At 50.7% G+C, this 17,538-nt stretch overlaps 1 protein-coding gene across 2 annotated transcripts in view; it reads left to right on the forward strand.

The window, feature by feature from the left end:
- The window catches only part of NRDE2 (NRDE-2, necessary for RNA interference, domain containing), a 36,030-nt gene extending 19,576 nt beyond the window's left edge, over positions 1 to 16,454 (forward strand). Inside the window, exons 7-14 of one of the 2 annotated variants that reach the window (XM_008148419.3) lie at positions 762 to 895; positions 4,385 to 4,505; positions 6,846 to 7,021; positions 8,754 to 9,140; positions 12,019 to 12,947; positions 13,580 to 13,718; positions 15,664 to 15,735; positions 16,205 to 16,454. In XM_008148419.3, the coding sequence (XP_008146641.2) occupies positions 762 to 895; positions 4,385 to 4,505; positions 6,846 to 7,021; positions 8,754 to 9,140; positions 12,019 to 12,947; positions 13,580 to 13,718; positions 15,664 to 15,735; positions 16,205 to 16,330 (2,084 nt within the window). In that variant the 3' untranslated portion in view covers positions 16,331 to 16,454. Of the gene's footprint in view, positions 1 to 761; positions 896 to 4,384; positions 4,506 to 6,845; positions 7,022 to 8,753; positions 9,141 to 12,018; positions 12,948 to 13,579; positions 13,719 to 15,663; positions 15,736 to 16,204 lie in introns of those variants that run through there. The other variant, XM_054715836.1, reaches the window with a different exon arrangement.
- The last annotated feature ends 1,084 nt before the right edge of the window (positions 16,455 to 17,538 follow it).

The following is a 17,538-nucleotide window of genomic DNA, read 5'->3' on the forward strand; positions in this document are numbered from 1 at the left end:
TAAAGATCTAGATATATTGCTCTAGAGATAACAAGCATTTACCACACTGGCATAACGAGCCGTGTGTTTGCTATCATTTGTGATGTGCTCAAATCGTTACTTAGTAAATGGAATTGCACCACACTTAAGGCAAACTGAAATGTTCAGGCGTGGAACCTTGATTTGGTTACAGCCGACTGAGCATATGATGAAAATTGCTGGTGAATAATGCCATCTAGTGATCCACTGAGGACAGATCTTGGCGTTCTGGTAAAAAATAAAAAAGTACCATGCCATCCTTTTCTAGAAATTTTCTTGTGGGCATAACTAGCATTTAAACAAGGGCCATAAGTAAGGGGGAAAAGGGACATAAGTGAGTCTTCTTATTGGGGTGGGGGGAGGTGGGGACTCTGTTTTCTCTCTCCGTGTTTCACCACCTTCATCGTGGAAGTTTCCTGGGATTGCTAGCATCTATCTGAGAAACAATCCTTTGAGTTTTTGATAACCAATATTCAGACCAACCTCTTGCCTTACATTTATGTATATGTAGTTTTTATTGTTAATATTTGTATTCTGTGATGGTTTTATATAAAAATTAAATGAATATACTTTGATTACAGAGCTGTTGTGAGGCCTTTTAAAGCAGGACATGTAGGTATCACAGCTTTGAAAATGCAACAGTAACTGATTTCAGAGAGAAGATGTTCTCAGTGTTACTGTATCTTAGAAATCAGGTTATTTTTCCTCGATGGTGTTAACCAGAGTTCTCTGCCTGCTTTCAGCGCTCTTTGTTCAGCAGTGCCACTTCCTGCGCCAGGCCGGGCACGCGGAGAAGGCCGTCTCCTTGTTCCAGGCCATGGTCGACTTCACCTTCTTCAAACCCGACAGCGTCAAAGATCTGCCCACCAGAGGACAGGTAGGAGCTCCGCTTTCCTTTCTCTCGGCCCTTTTCTCCCTCCCCCTCTTTCCTTCCCTGCTCCTCTCTCTTTTGGGGGGAGGGATGGATCATGGGAGGTGGTGGTGGGTTTTTTTTTAAATCCTCACCTGAGGGTATTTTCCCATTGATTTTTAGAGAGAGTGGAAGGGAGAGGGAGAGACAGAGAGAAACACCAATGTGAGAGAGACACATTGATTGGTTGCCTCCTACATGCCCCTTAACAGGGCTGGGAGCCTGCAACCGAGGTACATGCCCTTGACTGGAATCGAACCTGGGACCCTTCCGTCTGCAGGTTGACACTCTATCCACTCAGCCAAACCAGCTATGGCGGTGGTGGTAGTATTTTTAAAATACCATATATATATATTTAAATATATATATATTATTGATTTTTTACAGAGAGGAAGGGAGAGGGATAGAGAGTTAGAAACATTGATGAGAGAGAAACACCAATCAGCTGCCTCCTGCATACCTCCTACTGGGGATGTGCCCGCAACCAAGGTACATGCCCTTGACCGGAATCGAACCGGGGACCTTTCAGTCCGCAGGCCAACGCTCTCTCCACTGAGCCAAACTGGTTAGGGCTCCATCTTGTAGAATTTTTTTGAATTGCCTATAAAGACTGTTTTTATCATCATTTTTTCCCCACTAGAAAAAACACAGGATTTTATTGTTCTCCTGTCGAAGGGCAGGTCTTTGCAGGACGGGGGTGTGAATTTTGACAGCAGGGAGGAACCCCTGCTTGCCAGCGATGAGTGGGCTCCGCAGGACCACAATGGCCGAGTCCCTGCACAGGAGCCGTTCCTTGTGGACTGGCTTGGACTTCTTGCCCTGGCCTCTCGGGGCCCTCGGGCCACATCTCCTTCACTTCTCCAGCCCCATGTCGCAGTGCCTGTCAAGCCATCACTCGGCCCAGGAGCTGCTTCTTGTTGCGACAGTTGATGAGCACCTGGGTTGTTCTTGACCGGCTGTGTGAGCATGGAGAGTGGGCCGTGTTAGACTCTCCCTCCTCCGCTTCTGCAGCTCCTCATCTCACTCGGGCTCATGGTGGCGGTGGTTGCGCTCTCAAAATGCTCCCGTCCTCCACATTGCGTAGGCCTCAGAAGAGAAATATCATTATTATTTTTATCTATTTTAATTCGCCAAAGTTGGGTTAAAGAATATTGGTGAATAATGGGATAACTGATTATTCGTATAGTAAGCCAGATAACAGTTATTTTAAGACCTATTTTGCTACTTACGAGTATGCTGTGCTACAGCAGTGATTCTTAGCCAACTCTGCAGAGCATGGGGTGTGTGGTTGGGGCGCAAGGTCAGGGTCAGGGTCATGCTCATGGCCACCCCTTTGCTGACACTCGCAGCCTGATGAGAGCAGTTTCTCATGGGGCCGGGGGAGGGCCCTGCCCAGGACTGTGGGGCATCGGCAGCCTCTCCTCTGATGTGTCAGCAGAGCCTGATCCAAGCTCTTGGGGTTAACAGCACAGGTAATTACAAAGTATTTACATGACAACCTTGAAATAGAGCTTTTTGTTTAATGACTTTCTGTATGTATGAGTAAATCGTCACCATAAGCAGGCAGAGTCTGGTATTACTGGTCTGTGTTTCTGTGGAATGAATAAATTGGTTATAACCTTTATCACACTTTAAAAAGAAAACACGTTTTTTTGAGTAAATAAAACCTGTAAAGAGGGAGTGTAGCGAGGCTGGTGTGCCTCAGTGGTTGAGCATCAACCTATGAACCAGGAGGTCACAGTTCAATTCCTGGTCTGGGCATATGCCCCTGTTATGGGCTCAATCCCCATTCTCTCTCATCATTAATGTTTCTACCTTTCTCTCCCTCTCCCTTCCTTTCTGAAATCAATTACAAATAATAAATAAAAATAATAGAGTAATATGCAAATTGACCGTACCTTCGCTATGCCCATGATTGGCCAGGAGGCACGAGGGGGCGGGACTCGGGGTGGCCGGGGTGGCCGATTGGGCTGGCGGGACACTGAGCTCGTGTCACCAGTGGTGGCGTGAGCTCAGCGTCTGCGCCATGGCTGTGCTGTGGCACAGAAGGGGCCTCTGGGGCAGCGAGCCCACATCCCGCCACCGACCATCAAAAGCGGGGAGCTGGGTGTCCGCTCCGGCACCAGCGGACAGACACCCAGCTCCCCCGCGATCGAAAGCGAAAGGAGGCTTTCGAAAGGCCTGGTGCACCAGCGGACAGACACCCAGCTCCCCCGCGATCGAAAGCGGGGAGCTGTGTGTCCGCTCCGGCACCAGCGGACCCCCTGCCATCAAAAGCGGGGAGCAGGCTGCCAGCAGTGTCCGCAGAGCGTGCTAGGCTTTGCGGGGCAGTGGATATGGCCTGGATGGCAGGTTAGGCCTAGGGGACTCTACACGTGCATGATTTAATCATGCACTGGGCCTCTAGTAATAAATAAATTTAAAAAGAGAGGGAGTGTAGTCTTCCAGTTCCCTTCCTGAGGTGGCTGACGTGTGCTCAGCATCCAGGGCCCATGTCATGATGTCCGCCCTGCCCTTCATGGCTCTCCTGGACACCGCCCCTCCTCCTGGCGTGCGAGGCACTTCCGGGGCTCAGGCTGGATAATCCTGCGGCTCCTGGCCCACGGTGTGCCCGTTCGAAGCCTGGTATCCTCCTCAAAGGTTTCCTACAAAAGCTCCCATTGAGCCAGTTACTGGCTCTCTTTTAAAGTCCTTGCTGTTGGTTGATAGCATGATTGCTTTCCTGTTCCTTGCTGTGTTCACATTCTGTTCCATGTGGAATTATTGCCACTGAACTGGTTACCACACACTGCAGACCTAACGTCCAGATGAGTGAGGGAGGGGCCAGGCTTGCAGGATTTTTATTCATTGGGTGCCTGCCGTGTTTAGCTCTGTGCCAGCAAGTGTTTAATGAGTCCCTACTAGGTGCTGGGCGCTGTGCCAGGTGTTAGGAGCAGAGAGTTGAGATGTGGCCATGTCCTCAGGACCTCAGCGTCTGTCCTGATGAAACCTTGGCTCCCCTGCCCCTCTGAAGGTCTCGAAAGCAGCATGACTTCGGGTATCAGTTAGGGGGCCTGGCAGTGCCAGTGCTTCCTGTTAGACTGGCCCACCAGGGTCAGAACTGGGAAACCATTCCGCTCCTACCCTTCTCAGCAACCTAGGCCAGTCATTGAAACCCAATCTTGGACGTGTCATCCCATCACTTTTGCCATATTCTTGGTCTTGCGCATACTCAAGGGTGTGAATCCCATAGCCCTGAGGGCTACCGTGGAGGTTGCCCGCCCCCCACCCCCCCACACACACACTAGATAATTACATTTTCTGTTTTGGGGTGTGTGTTCTATCTACTTCAGAGACTGATGACGGGCAAGGTTTCATGAAGCATAGCCTCTCTTATGCCAGCTCGCACCTAATTTGCCTGGTGACTCAGCAGTTTTGTACAAGTTGGGCTAACCTCCGTGTCTTACATCTGAACAGGTAGAGTTCTTTGAGCCCTTTTGGGACAGTGGAGAGCCCCGGGCTGGGGAGAAGGGCGCCCGAGGCTGGCGAGCGTGGATGCACCAGCAGGAGCGGGGCGGCTGGGTGGTCATCAACCCAGGTAAGGCCCTCGCAGCACGCGTGTGAGTTTTTCTTCTGGGACTTGTTTTCACGTCGTCATGATTATTTGTTTATATGTATAAGCCATTAGCAGTAGCTTAAGAACATTGTACAAATGTCAGAAGTACATTAAGTAGATGTCCCGGGAGAATAGACTGTTTTCCTCTTAGAGCCTTTGAAGCGGTTGACCCCTCTCTGCATCATGCTTGGAGGCTTTGAGTTCTCCCAGGTGAAATGCTTCATTTTTCCTTTTCAGGCTCCCGAAGAACTGGTCTTGTTACTAATCCCCACCCCCACTTTAGTGTGTATTTAAGGCAGTCTTTTTGTTTTCTTGGCAATGTCCAGATAATTTGAAAATACATGCCTTTTAAGGAATACTATAAAATTATTAACTAGCAAAAAAAAAATTAACTAGCATTTCTATAAATGTCATTCTAAATGACCCCAAAGTACTTTCCAGAGTTATCCTCTAAAACAGCCCTGACCAATAGAAATATAACTCAAGCACATGTGTAACTTCACATTATCTAGTAGCCACCTAAAACAAGCAAAAAGAAAAGAGGTGAAATTAATTCTGGTAATGTGTGTTGTTTAACCTAGTATGTAAGAACATTAACATTTCAACATTTAATCAGTAGTAAGAAACTAATGAGGTGTTTTGCATGCTTCCCCATACGAACTCTGAAACCTGGCGTGTGTTTTCCATGTGTAGCACATCTCAGCTCAGACCAGCCACTTTCAAGGGCTTGATAGCCACATATTAACGCTGCTGTTTTGGCCAGTGCAGCTCTTAGCTGGTCAGGAAGTGCCTGGTTTCATTGCACATGTGAGGGAGAGCGCGGTGGGTGGGCACTCACCAGGCTCGGCCAGCCTCCTTTCACAGGTATCACCTTCCAGTTTTCATCTGAGAAATGAAAACTTGGGATTGGCTGTGATCTCCCTGGCAGTGCAGAGCTGCAGGCCAGGTGGCATGTCTGTCACCTCTTAGGCGGGGCCCTGCAGGTGTTTGGGATAACTTTGCCAGCACTTGTTTTCTGTGTAACTTTGAAGATTTTTTTTTTCCACTTAGCATAGTTCCCCTGAGATTCAGCCAATTTGTTGTGTATGTCAATAGTTCATTCATATTTATTGCCCAGTAGTGTTCCATGACATAGCTGTACCAGTTTGTGTATGTTGTTCCCAGCTTTGGGCTGTTGTGAATAAAGCTTTGCTGTGGGCATTCGTGGATAGGGTTTTGTGTGAACATAGGTTTCCATTTTTCTGGCATCAGCACCAAAAAGTGCAATTGCTGGGCCTTATGGTGAGTGCATGTTTAGTTTTATAAGAAACTGCCAAACTTTTCCAAGTGGCGGTACCATTTTACATGCCCTGTTTGTTTCTGTTTAAATGTGGAACTTTACAGGTGATTCAGACTCTTCTCTTCTATTCTGCATGCTCAGAGTCAGGAAACAGGGAAATAAAGGACGCCACCAAAGGATAAAGGATATCACTGAAGGATATCTTGAATTGACATTTTTTAAAAGAAGTGAACATAGGTCATAATCGTAAGGTCACTGGCTAAAAATTCAGATGGCTTAAGAAAATCTAAACCAATGTTGTCATTAAATGTCATTTAGCATTCTAGAATGGTGTTGTCTAGTAGTAGCCACTAGCCACATATGGCTCTTTTAATTAAAGTGGAATAAAATTATTCCTTTTTTAAAAAAATATATATTTTATTGATTTTTTACAGAGAGGAAGGAAGAGGGATAGAGAGCTAGAAACATCGATGAGAGAGAAACATCGACCAGCTGCCTCCTGCACACCACCCACAGGGGATGTGCCCGCAACCAATGTACATGCCCTTGACCGGAATCGAACCTGGGACCCTTTAGTCCGCAGACCGACGCTCTATCCACTGAGCCAAACCGGTTTCAGCATAAAGTGGAATAAAATTAAAAACTCACTTCTTCTACCAGCTATATTTCAAGTGCCAGTAAGTCCCCTGTGGTGGTGGCTACTCTGTCAGACAGCACAGATATAGAACGTTGGATCACCACAGAAAGCTGTGTTGGTCAGTGCTGTTCTAGAATATGTGTCCTCATTTTCGTTGGTGTGATAGCGTTAAAAATCATTAGATTTCATCAGCTGACCTACCGTTTTTGGGGGACCTTGATTGTGATTACAGGAGAGGCCATCCGTAAAGTCCACTGAGCCTTCCGGAAGGCTGGGCCTAGGTAGCTCTTACTCATCTTGGCATTCCAGGTGCCACCACAGTGGCTGGCATCCAGGTGGATTTGGGTGTTGGTGGTGATGGTTTTATTTGCTGGTTAGGTGAGCTAGAAGTTTTGTTCTTGCCTAGATGATGATGATGATGAGCCAGAAGAGGATGACCAGGACATCAGAGATAAGACTCTGCCCAGGTGGCAGATCTGGCTTGCTGCTGAGCGATCCCGAGACCAGAGGCACTGGCGGCCGTGGCGCCCTGATAAGACCAAGAAGCAAACGGAGGAAGACTGTGATGATCCAGAGAGACAGGCAAGTACCCCACCCCAGGAGGGACCCCAGCCATCGGGTCTTGGCCTTCTCCCCATTCCCATTGGGTTTGGGTACCCAAAGAAGGTGTTGGGCTCTCAGAGCACTTAGGAGATGCTAGCTTGGCTCTTGTTCCTGTCTGGAAACTTCCCTCTCATTGAAAACCAGGGTAGAATTTCATTGGCTGCTGGTGATGTAGGAGCTGAGAGGCACTTGACCAGGTAGTTCCTGCCCCTGAATAGGAGCGATGGTCTTCCAGCTTTTTCACATGGAAGCTGGAGGGCTCAGGGTTTAAAAACACAGAATCCCTGTCCTAGATTCTTTAACTGTGTCCACTTTCCCCGCCCTCCTTATATCCTCAGAAACATGGCAGATAGGTTTGACTCCAGAAGACAAGGGGGACTGGATGTAGGGCCATTTGGGGACAGTCGGCGTACAGCTAGTCTTGCTGGAGAGGGAACTAGCAGTTGCAGCCTGCTGTGTGCCAGGCATTGAACTCACGTTAGCTCTGTTAACACCGTTGCTGCATGACTCGGTACATGCTGCTCTGTCTCGTGGCCACAGCTCTGGGAGCTTTCCTTTAAAATAAAGGAAAAGATTCTCTTTTGATACCTGGAATTGACCCAGCTTCACAAGATACATTTTATATTGCTTGGAATAAAATATAATAAGTATGTATTATATAACATGGTATAGTATGGACTGAGAGTAGGGAGGCTTGTCAGCTTTGGAATGGTTTGTTGTCTGTGACCCTCCCTACCTGTTACATGCCTCGAGGGTGAAGATGTTTGCCTGTTTTCTTCACTGCTGAACCACCAGTGCTCCGTGCGGGGACTGGCGTGAGGCGAGTGTGCACGTGAGCTTCCTCTCCTGGCTGTAGCTGGAAGGTTCAGGGAGGACTTGGGTCTTTCGGTGGTGGTTGAGGGTTTTGCAGAATTCATGATCCTTCCAGAAATCAGTTCTCAAGGCTCAAAATCTGGGCAGTTTCCTGGAAGCTCATTTCTGGAGCACACCACTGCTGCAAGCAGTTTCTTGTCACTTAGCTTTCTCTCTACGCCAAGCCTGGAGATTTCTGATTGACTGATGGTTTTGGTGAGTTGACTCCAGGTAGTCCTTTGCTCAGAGCCACAAAGACCAATCAGATGCGCAGGACCTTGGAACAAAGCCTTACATTGTAAAGTTATACCTGAAGTCAGCTACGGACACTCACAGTTGGTATTAGGCTCTTAAAATTGCTCTCAACACGGTCCTTGCTCCTTTAGTTTCCTTCTTCCCTTCCCTTCCTGCTGTTTATCTATTTTTTAGCATATTTTTCATTTCCTAAAGCAGTTTTGTACCAAAAAACCACAGAATAATAAAGTTATTCTTCTATCTTAAAAAAAAATTTACACTTGTAACTACAAAGCAATTGTGTGTCCTTTCAGAAGTGAGTGATTCTAGATTTTCTATGAATCCAGCAGGATACTTTGAAAATTTTTGGCTCCAGCCTGCCCATGGGCCTCCCGCATTCTGAGAATCCTAGGAGTGTGGGAACTTATCCTGCAGCGCTCCGGGTTGTCTTGAGAAGCCTCTAGCTTTTTTGCATCTTGCAGAAAAATTGTATAATGTTGTTCAAAATTGTATAATGTTGAATCATTATACATTCATGTGAAGAGAATTGTGATGGTTTTTGTTTGTTCATTACAATAAACAAACAAACCGAGCCCCTGAACAGGTCCCTTTGTCTTTGTTGCAGGTGCTGTTTGATGATATTGGACAATCTCTAATCCGGCTTTCCAGCCACGCTCTTCAGTTCCAGCTGATTGTGGCCTTTCTGCAGTTCTTGGGTGTGCCTGCTGGCTTCAGCCCTCCAGCCTCCTGCCTCTACCTGGCCATGGATGAGAACAGCATCTTCGATAACGGACTTTATGACGAACAGCCATTGACTTCTCTCAACCTTTCATTTTCTGGCGTCAGCTGTGTCGGTCGCACGGACCAGTTGGGCTGTCGGCGCTGGACCAGGGGTCACAGCCGAGAGGGCGAGGAGTTCATCCGCAACATCTTCCACCTGGTGATGCCTTTGTTTTCAGGCACGGAGAGGTCCCAGCTATGCTCCTCCTGGCTACGGTACGAGATTGCAAAGGTAACTCCGGCCCCCTCCACCCCTGCGTGGGGATGTCTTCTTCAGGGTCCTGGGCCACAGCACCTTGTTCTTCGGGGACCATAAAGGCACCTGGTGTGTGGCTGCCCTTTCAGAGGGCCCACAGCCAAGAGGAATGCAGGAGTGACTGGGCTATTTGTGTTGATTCTTGTATCACCAGATGCCTGTGATTATGTGAGCTCTTAGTGTTAAGAACCAAGCTTAAGCTTAAACAGGGTAAGAGGGTTTAGGGGCTTATTAAAATAGATAAAATAAGCTACTTACCCTGCTCTTTTATCTATGTATCTGCTAGAAATTTGTCTAGAATAGACTCTTCTGCCCTCTGCTGGCCAAAGTTAGTATAGAATCTTATCCCCCAAAGTTCTAACATTTTAACTACAGATTGCACACACCAGGTTGTATTACCTTCTATATATATATAAAAGGCTAAGTGTCTGGCCGGCCAGTTGCTATGACGCGCACTGACCACCAGGGAGCAGATGCTCAACACAGGAGCTGCCATGACACACACTGACCATTTAAAAATAAATGGTACCACAGACCTAGTGCCCACAAAGCAACACTCGGCTTCCCCCAAGTGGGACACAGGCCCCGTCACCACCCGGGAGCGACACCCCACCAAATCACAACCAACGCTGCCAAGACCCCATGGCACAAAATGCAGCCCACAGCCCAGCCCAGCCCAGAAACGGTTGCTGTGGGCACCAGGTAATTACATCACGTAGCAATGCCCAGCTTCTTCTCCCTAACAACTAGCCTCCTTGGAGTTTCTGCAGCCAGGAACCCGACTTGCTTTATAGCGAGGTGCAAACATTTTACAGTTTAATCAAATGTCTGAGAAGCTTTTTCACGTGCCTCATCTCATTTGATCCTCACAGAAGTCCTGGAATAGATAGATAGGAGACTCAGTAGAATTCTATTTTCTTTTCATTAGCCGGAAAACAGATTTAGAAAGCTTAGAAACTTGACCTGACTGAAAAGAAGTAAGGAATGGTGGAACCTGAAAATGACTTCAGGTTTTCTCACTGCATAGAATATAGTCAAACACTGCTGCAGTTAAATATTTTACCCTTTGTTCTGCCTGCGTGATCTACAGTAATAATCTGCTTTGTTTTGATATTTACTGCTGTGTTGTTGACAATTACCTGAAAGAGAAGTTGGGGTGCTTCACTGGGCTGGAAAAAGTTTAGCTAAATCAGAAAGCAGGTCTAATTATGCAAGTTTATTCTATATATACTAGAGGCCTGGTGCACAAAAATTCGGCCCCTCAGCCCGGCCTGCACCCTCTCGCAGTCCTGGAGCCCTCAGGGATGTCTACCTGCCAGCATAGGCCCGCTCCCTGGGGGATCAGGCCTAAGCTGGCAGTCAGACATCCCTCTGGCAGCCCGGGAGCCCTTGGGGGATGTCCAACTGATGGCTTAGGCCCGCTCCCCAGGGGAAGCAGGCCTAAGCCGTAGTAGGACATCCTTAGCGCTGCAAAGGAGGCGGGAGAGGCTCCCCCACTGCCGCTGCACTCACAGCTGTCAGCCCAGCTTGTGGCTGAGCACAGCTCCCCCTGTGGGAGCGCACTGATCACCAGGGGGCAGCTCCTGTGTTGAGCATCTGCCCCTGGTGGTCAATGCATGTCATAGCGACCAGTCGTTCCCAGTAGTTCCGCTGTTAGGGTCAATTTGCATATTACCCTTTTATTATCCTATATAATAAATAGGTAATATGCAAATTGACTGTTACACTCTCGCACAAGATGGCCGCCCCCAGGTGGTCACAAGATGGCCAGCAGGGGAAGGCAGTTGTGGGTGACCCAGCTGGCAGGGGAGGGCAGTTGTGGGCGACCAGGCCGGCAGGGGAGGGCTGTTGGGGGCGACCGGGCTGGCAGGGGAGCAGTTAGGCATCGATCAGGCTGGCAGGGGAGTGGTTAGGGGGTGATCAGGCTGGCAGGCAGAAGTGGTTAGGGGCAAGCAGGCAGGCAAGCGGTTGGGAGCCAGTGGTCCTGGATTGTGAGAGGGATGTCCCGTCTGCCGGCAGTCGGATATCCCTCGAGGGGTTGCAGATTGGAGAGGGTGAAGGCTGGGCTGAGGGACACCCACTCCAGTGCATGAATTTCGTGCAACAGGCCTCTAGTATAGGATAAAAGGCTAAGTTGACTTGCACATACACGGTACATATAAAGCTCTCGCTGGTACCAATCTCACGCATGTGTTTTGATCTGTCATTGTTGATCGTGAATTTGGTTGACACTTCTATTATAGAGAAAGGGCTAATAGCAATATTAAAGTATTTCTTCTAATTAATTTCCTTTTAATGTGCACAAACCCGTGCACTGGGACACTAGTTAAAGTATAAAATTGGGAGGCTGCCTCTTTGGAGAAGAACATTTAGAGTATGTCAGCCTTGTTTGTAGAGGTTTCGGATGGAAACCTGGATGTTTCATTTTGGAGTTCTTGTGGCTTTGGTAAAAAATCCTGATTTGTGCCTGGCTGGTGTGCTCAGTGGTTAGAGCATCAGGTCACGCTCCAAAAAGTCTTGGGTTTGATTTCCAGTTAATAGCATGTACCTGGTTTGCAGGTTCGATCCCGGCCCCAGTCAGGGCGTGTGCAGTAGGCAACCAATTGATGTGTGTCTCTCACATCTATGTCTCTCTTTCTCCCCCAACCCTCTTTTCCCTTCCACTCCCTCTAAAAATCAATAGAGGAAAAAGAAATCCTGATTTGTTTCCCAGCTCAGAGAGCCTAAGTGTTTACCAAGCATGTGGTGGAGGAAGAAAGTGTAGACGCCTCGTGTGGCTTTCTCAAGCTGACAATACCCCGGGATTGCTTTAACATCCAGAGCACATGGAGTCATCTTTCCTTTCTACCTCTAGGTCATTTGGTGTCTGCACACTAAAAACAAGAAGAGGTTAAAATCACGAGGAAAGAACTGCAAAAAACTAGCCAAGAATCTCCTTAAGGAGCCAGAAAACCGCAACAACGTTTGCCTCTGGAAGCAGTATGCACATCTGGAATGGTTGCTTGGCAACACAGAGGACGCCAGAAAAGTTTTCGATACAGCACTCAGCTCGGCAGGGAGCGGGGAGCTGAAGGACCCTGAGGTCTGTGAGCTCAGTCTGCTCTATGCTGAGCTGGAGCTGGAGCTGGCGCCAGACACCAGAGTGGCCACCGCGGCCCGAGCTGTTCACATACTAACCAGGCTGGCTGAGAGTGGTCCCTATGGGCCCTACACTGGGCAAGTCCTGGCCGTTCACATTTTGAAAGCTCGGAAGGCTTACGAACATGCACTGCAGGACTGTTTGGGTGAGAGCTGTGTCTCTGATCCAGCTGCCACCACCTCCCTTAACCGCCTAGTCAGCGTGGTTAAATGCTTTATGCTCTTCCAGTATTTGACCATAGGGATCGATGCTGCTGTGCAGATACACGAGCAGGTGTTTGCAAAACTGAAGGGCTCTCTTTCCCTAGAAGGCCCGGGCCTGGAGGGCAGTGCCTGCCCCCCGAGTGTGAGCAGCGTCCTCGAGGCGGTCACACTGATGCACACGAGCCTGCTCAGGTTCCACATGAAAGTCAGCGTTTACCCTCTGGCTCCTCTGCGGCAGGCGCTCTCAGAGGCTTTAAAGTTGTATCCAGGCAACCAGGTTCTTTGGAGGTCCTACGTTCAGGTTCAGAACAAGTCCCACAGCGCCAGCAAGACCAGGAGGTTCTTCGATGCAGTCACCAGGTCTGCGAGACCCTTGGAGCCTTGGTTGTTTGCCATTGAAGCTGAGAAAATGAGGAAAAGGCTGGTGGAGACCGTCCAGAGGTAATGAGGTCCATCTTGCTCATGTGTCCACACCTGGATGGAATGTGTGCGTGTCCCCCAGCCTCTGAGCCTCAGGGTGCAGAAATGAACACGGCCAGCGCGTGGCACACGGTGTGGGTGTGTAGGGTTTATAGAAGAGCTGCAAAGAGCAGCATCTTGCATTAGAGGCTTTTGTGGCCGTCTGCCTAGGCCATGCCTTCTGGGATCCTGCACCTTGCTTATGGTTTGTGGGTGGGAATGGCCAGGCCTTCAGTATCGCAGACGCTGTGGTGAAAGCATATGGGTAAGAGCCGGGCCCTGGAGTTGGACTCTGGGGCACATCCCAGCTCTTCCATTTACCAGCTGGGTGACCTTGGACAAGCCACTTCGCCTCTCTGACAGGTTCCCGAGTAGCAAGGACTTGGTGTGTGAGAAACCACAGAACCCTGGACACTGCCTTCCTCTGGCTTTGGAGGAGCGCATCACATCTGCACTCCACCCCCCAGCACCCCCAGATCTGAGGGACAGCCTGCCTCTGACAAGCTGTGATCCAGTTGCTGCTGACGTTCGTTGTCACGAACACATGCACCTCTGCCTCTTGTGACGTCAGTGTGAGAACTTGTCCCGGGGTTTCACGAGCCTTTGTCTTGCAGGGTAGATGGCAGAGAGGTCTACGCCACAATTCCTGAGACCGGCTTGACGCACCGGATCAGAGCCCTGTTTGAAAACGCGATCCGGAGTGAGCACGGCAGCCAGTGCCCCTTACTGTGGAGGATGTACTTGAGCTTTTTGGTAAGAAAATACTTGGAGTTTTTGGTTTTTTTTACGCGGAAAGTGCAGGTGTCCAGGGGCCCTGTGCGGGAAAGCGGGGAGGCGCTTCCTTGTCCCTCGCCCCGGGCGGGGATAATGTCTGGGCTCTCGGGGTTACATGTAGCAGTTTAACTTGGGGTGTTTGGTGGAATGACAGGAAGGAGGAGTTGCTGGGCGTTTTGGTGTGAGGCTGAGTCAGTATTTTGGGACTGTGTTGGCGGCCTCGGAGGCGTTTACGTGGAGACCATACCTGCAGCTCTGCCCCTTCGGTAGCTGTGACTTCAGTCCCGTGCCTGGTCCCGGTTAGAACCCGAGACGTTCCCAGGTGCCCGAGGAGACACACTTTCCCGTCACAGCCCCGCGGGGTCACGGGGAGCATGGGCGTCACCCACTGGTTAGATTTCAGCCCTACTTAGGAACTGTACAAGGGGCGGGGTTTAGGATGAGGGAATTTAGAAGGTGGGCGCTGTAGTGAGAAGGAGCAGTTACATCCAGGGCCGTCGTAGAATAGGAAATTCCGAACAGAGAAAACCAGTGGTCTCACAGGCTTTCCCCTGGCCGAGACCCTTCTGGACAGTCCAGCGGAAGTGTCTGGTGGCCGGTTGATAGTCGCAGAGAGAGGGTCTCCTTTGAGGCTAGCCCGCTCATGGAAGCACCTGGGCTTGCTGGGTCCAGGACCTCTGAGTCTCACAGACACGGTGGGTGAGAACTTGCAGTAGTGCAATCTTCTTCCAAAAACGAGGGAAAGACATCTAAGTTTGTCAGTATTTTTGGAGAGGACATTGAAGTACTTCGTTGAGCGAAGGAGGGACAGCTCACACTGGCTCCTGGGGTGCGATGCAGAGGTCTAGCCTCAGAGCGGCTGAGGCTCACGTCAGGGAGGGAAGCAGGAGTGTTCAGCCGGGAGGCTCTGTGGGGGGGACCTGGGGAGGCTTGAACGTTTTTATCACAGATGCTGGGTACAGCCCAGAGTTACAGTCTTGGTGATGGTGGGCGTTAACCTGAAAAAATGGAAAAGGAAGTGAGCTGGCCGTGGTGGGCAGAGCTCCCAAGGCACAGATTGGAGTCTCTAGATGCCATTGCCAGGGTTTCCGGGAGGTTGGTCAGCAGCCCTCACTGGAGCCATGCCGGATGCCAAGCACCAGCCACCTGGCAGAGACCTGGCGCCCCCAGAAGGTTCTGGGAATGAGTCTGGAGGAGGTGGGTGGGTGGGTGGGTGCAAAGTCCAGAAACAGACTTCAGCTCCTGAGCTTGGCTTGTACCCACTAACAGCTGCAGACACCTGGCAGCCTGGGGAGCTGCCCGGTGGGCTGAGTGCATGGAGGAGCCGCCAAGCAACAGGTCCCTTCCTGGATGTGGGAGAGGCCCCGGTGGTGGTGGGGCGGGTGCCACCTGCAGCTCTGGCTCTCACAGTGGGCATGGAGAGAGGGCGTGTCTGAATTGAGACTAAGGGTGTTATATTGGAGAGACCTGCCGAATGTCTACACCCTCTCGGACTGAAATGCCTGCCTGAAGTTTACGTTCAGTGTTACCCATTCAGCAGTCCTGGCTCTCTCTTCTCGGAGATAGTTTCCAGAAAATGGCACATGTTAAAGCAGAGGTCTTCTCTGTGTAAAGCCATCAGCCTCACCACACACACAGGGCCTCGGGGTCCCGGGCACTGTTAGGAGTGAAAGGCTGCGGGCCACAGGAGATGAAGGCCAGCCAGAAGTGTGATCGGTCAGCACTCTGGGCCTGTTGCTGGAGGAATGGGCCCCACACAGCAGAGGCCCCGATAGCTAGCGTCCCCTGGTACGCAGACACCCAGTAGCCGCTGTGCGGATGTCTCCACGGCTGGCTGCAGCTGAGGACCCTGCAGGGGTGGTCTCTGTAGCCTCAGCCTACCTGCTTCAATTCATCATTTTTGTGTCCCCTCCTCCCCCCTCAGGTTTCGTTAGGAAATAAGGACAGAAGCAAGGGTGTGTTCTACAAAGCACTTCAGAGTTGTCCTTGGGCAAAGGTAAGTACTAAAGGCCACGGTATCTCCTGACACCCCAGGACCTTCCTGCCCAGTCAGTCCCCTTGTCCGCTTGCCTGTCCCTGTCAGGGAGACGGGGCCCATCCAGGCCCCTCTGGGGGAACTGCCCAGTGCAGCCTGAGCCGGTGGGCACGTGTCCTGTCTCTGCATGGAGCTGGGGTTCAGGGGTGTTGCTGTGGGTTTCCCGGCATCTGCCCAGAGGCTGCAGGCATTGGGATCTATGGCCGTCTGCCCTGCAGAGTCCAGTCAGACACTGAGAAACCTGCCTGCCAGCTGGTCCCACCTGGAGTTGACTCTTTCACTGCCCTGAGGTCCGTGTCCTCCGGATGTGTGTCGAGGTGCTGCTGAGGAGTCAGCACAGCGAGGGGCTTGCGGGCTGTGGAGGGGCCGGAGGGCAGGCCTGCTGGGACAGGGAGTGGCTGGTGACCAGGGTGGTGGCTCTCCGCCCTAGGCGTTGTACATGGACGCCGTGGAGTACTTCCCCGATGAGATGCAGGAGATCCTGGACCTGATGACCGAGAAGGAGCTCCGAGTGCGCCTGCCCCTGGAGGAGCTGGAGCTGTTGCTGGAGGACTAGAGACCCAGGGATGGGCCACGCCTCAGGGCCTGTCCCTGCCCTGGGGAGCCAGGGGGAGCACGAGGTGGGATCAGGTGTGCGAGCATGCGTGCCAGCAAACCCTTTTAAAGTTTTCTAGATAATTTGTGTCTGGTTATCAGTCTCTCATCTCTTGCACATTTTTTTGGATGTGCCAATGACACAGAAGCCCTCGTTTTGCATATTATATATGTGAGTCTTGTGTTTACATGTACATAGACAAGGACAGGGCCGTGGTAACCAAACCTACTGTGGTTGGTGTGTGCGAGTTGTTCCGCTCCTCCTCTGCCTAGCCAGCGCCACGGGTGAAGGACCCGCTCAGTTGGCACCCATGATGGTCCTTGCCAAGTCTTTTGGGTTTCGCAGTCGTGATTAGAAAGGTCTGGTTACTCAACACCAGCACCTCCTCCCCCTGGACTGGTCAGTAGAGCAGATTTTGCCCTATCTTCTTCAGATCAGGGCAGTAGGGAGTCATTAAAACTTGGAGTTCCGGCCTGTATCAGGTGTATTTAGAAAGTCCGTTATTCCCTCAGCCTTCTTGGTGATGCCTCCAGCATGGACCAGCCTGTTAGAGATGTGGGCCCAGGCCCACCCTAGCTCTGCTGTCAGCATCTGCTCAGACAGGACCCCAGGGACTCATGTGCAGTGGGGAAAGCACTGCCCGAGGAGACAGAGTCCTGCTGAGGGGAGCCGGGCTGCACCGTCCGCCAGCTCCTTCCACCAGACCCACCCCTGCCCGTGAGACGTGCGGAGGTGCGTCCTGTGCACCGGCGCCGCTGAGGTGGGGGTGCTCTGTGAGGGCTGCCCAGAATCACGCAAGAAAAATTTCTTTGGCAACTCATCCAGGAAAGCCAGTATGTGGACTAGAACTTTGGCTACAGATGGACATTAGGTTGGGATAAGGGGAGGGCAGTGTCTCAGAGCACACGAGGATGTTGGCCAGCCAGGTGGACACTTGCTGCCCCACTTACTGGCTTTCAGACTAAACGGTTGCGAGGAAGAGAAGTGCAGGAATTACATGGAGAAATGGGGGGCGGGGGGAGCTCTGACACTTTTAGATGCTCTTGAGGATGAGGTTTCTGAACCCAGGGACAAGGCAGGCAGGTCTGGTATGAGATGCTTCATCCTTGACCTTTGCAGACTTCTCTTATCAGCACCAATGCTTCTTTCCTGTCTCTCTCCCCCCCGCC

The sequence above is a fragment of the Eptesicus fuscus genome, chromosome 5 (genome assembly GCF_027574615.1).
Source record: "Eptesicus fuscus isolate TK198812 chromosome 5, DD_ASM_mEF_20220401, whole genome shotgun sequence".
In the NCBI taxonomy this organism is placed as follows: domain Eukaryota; kingdom Metazoa; phylum Chordata; class Mammalia; order Chiroptera; family Vespertilionidae; genus Eptesicus; species Eptesicus fuscus.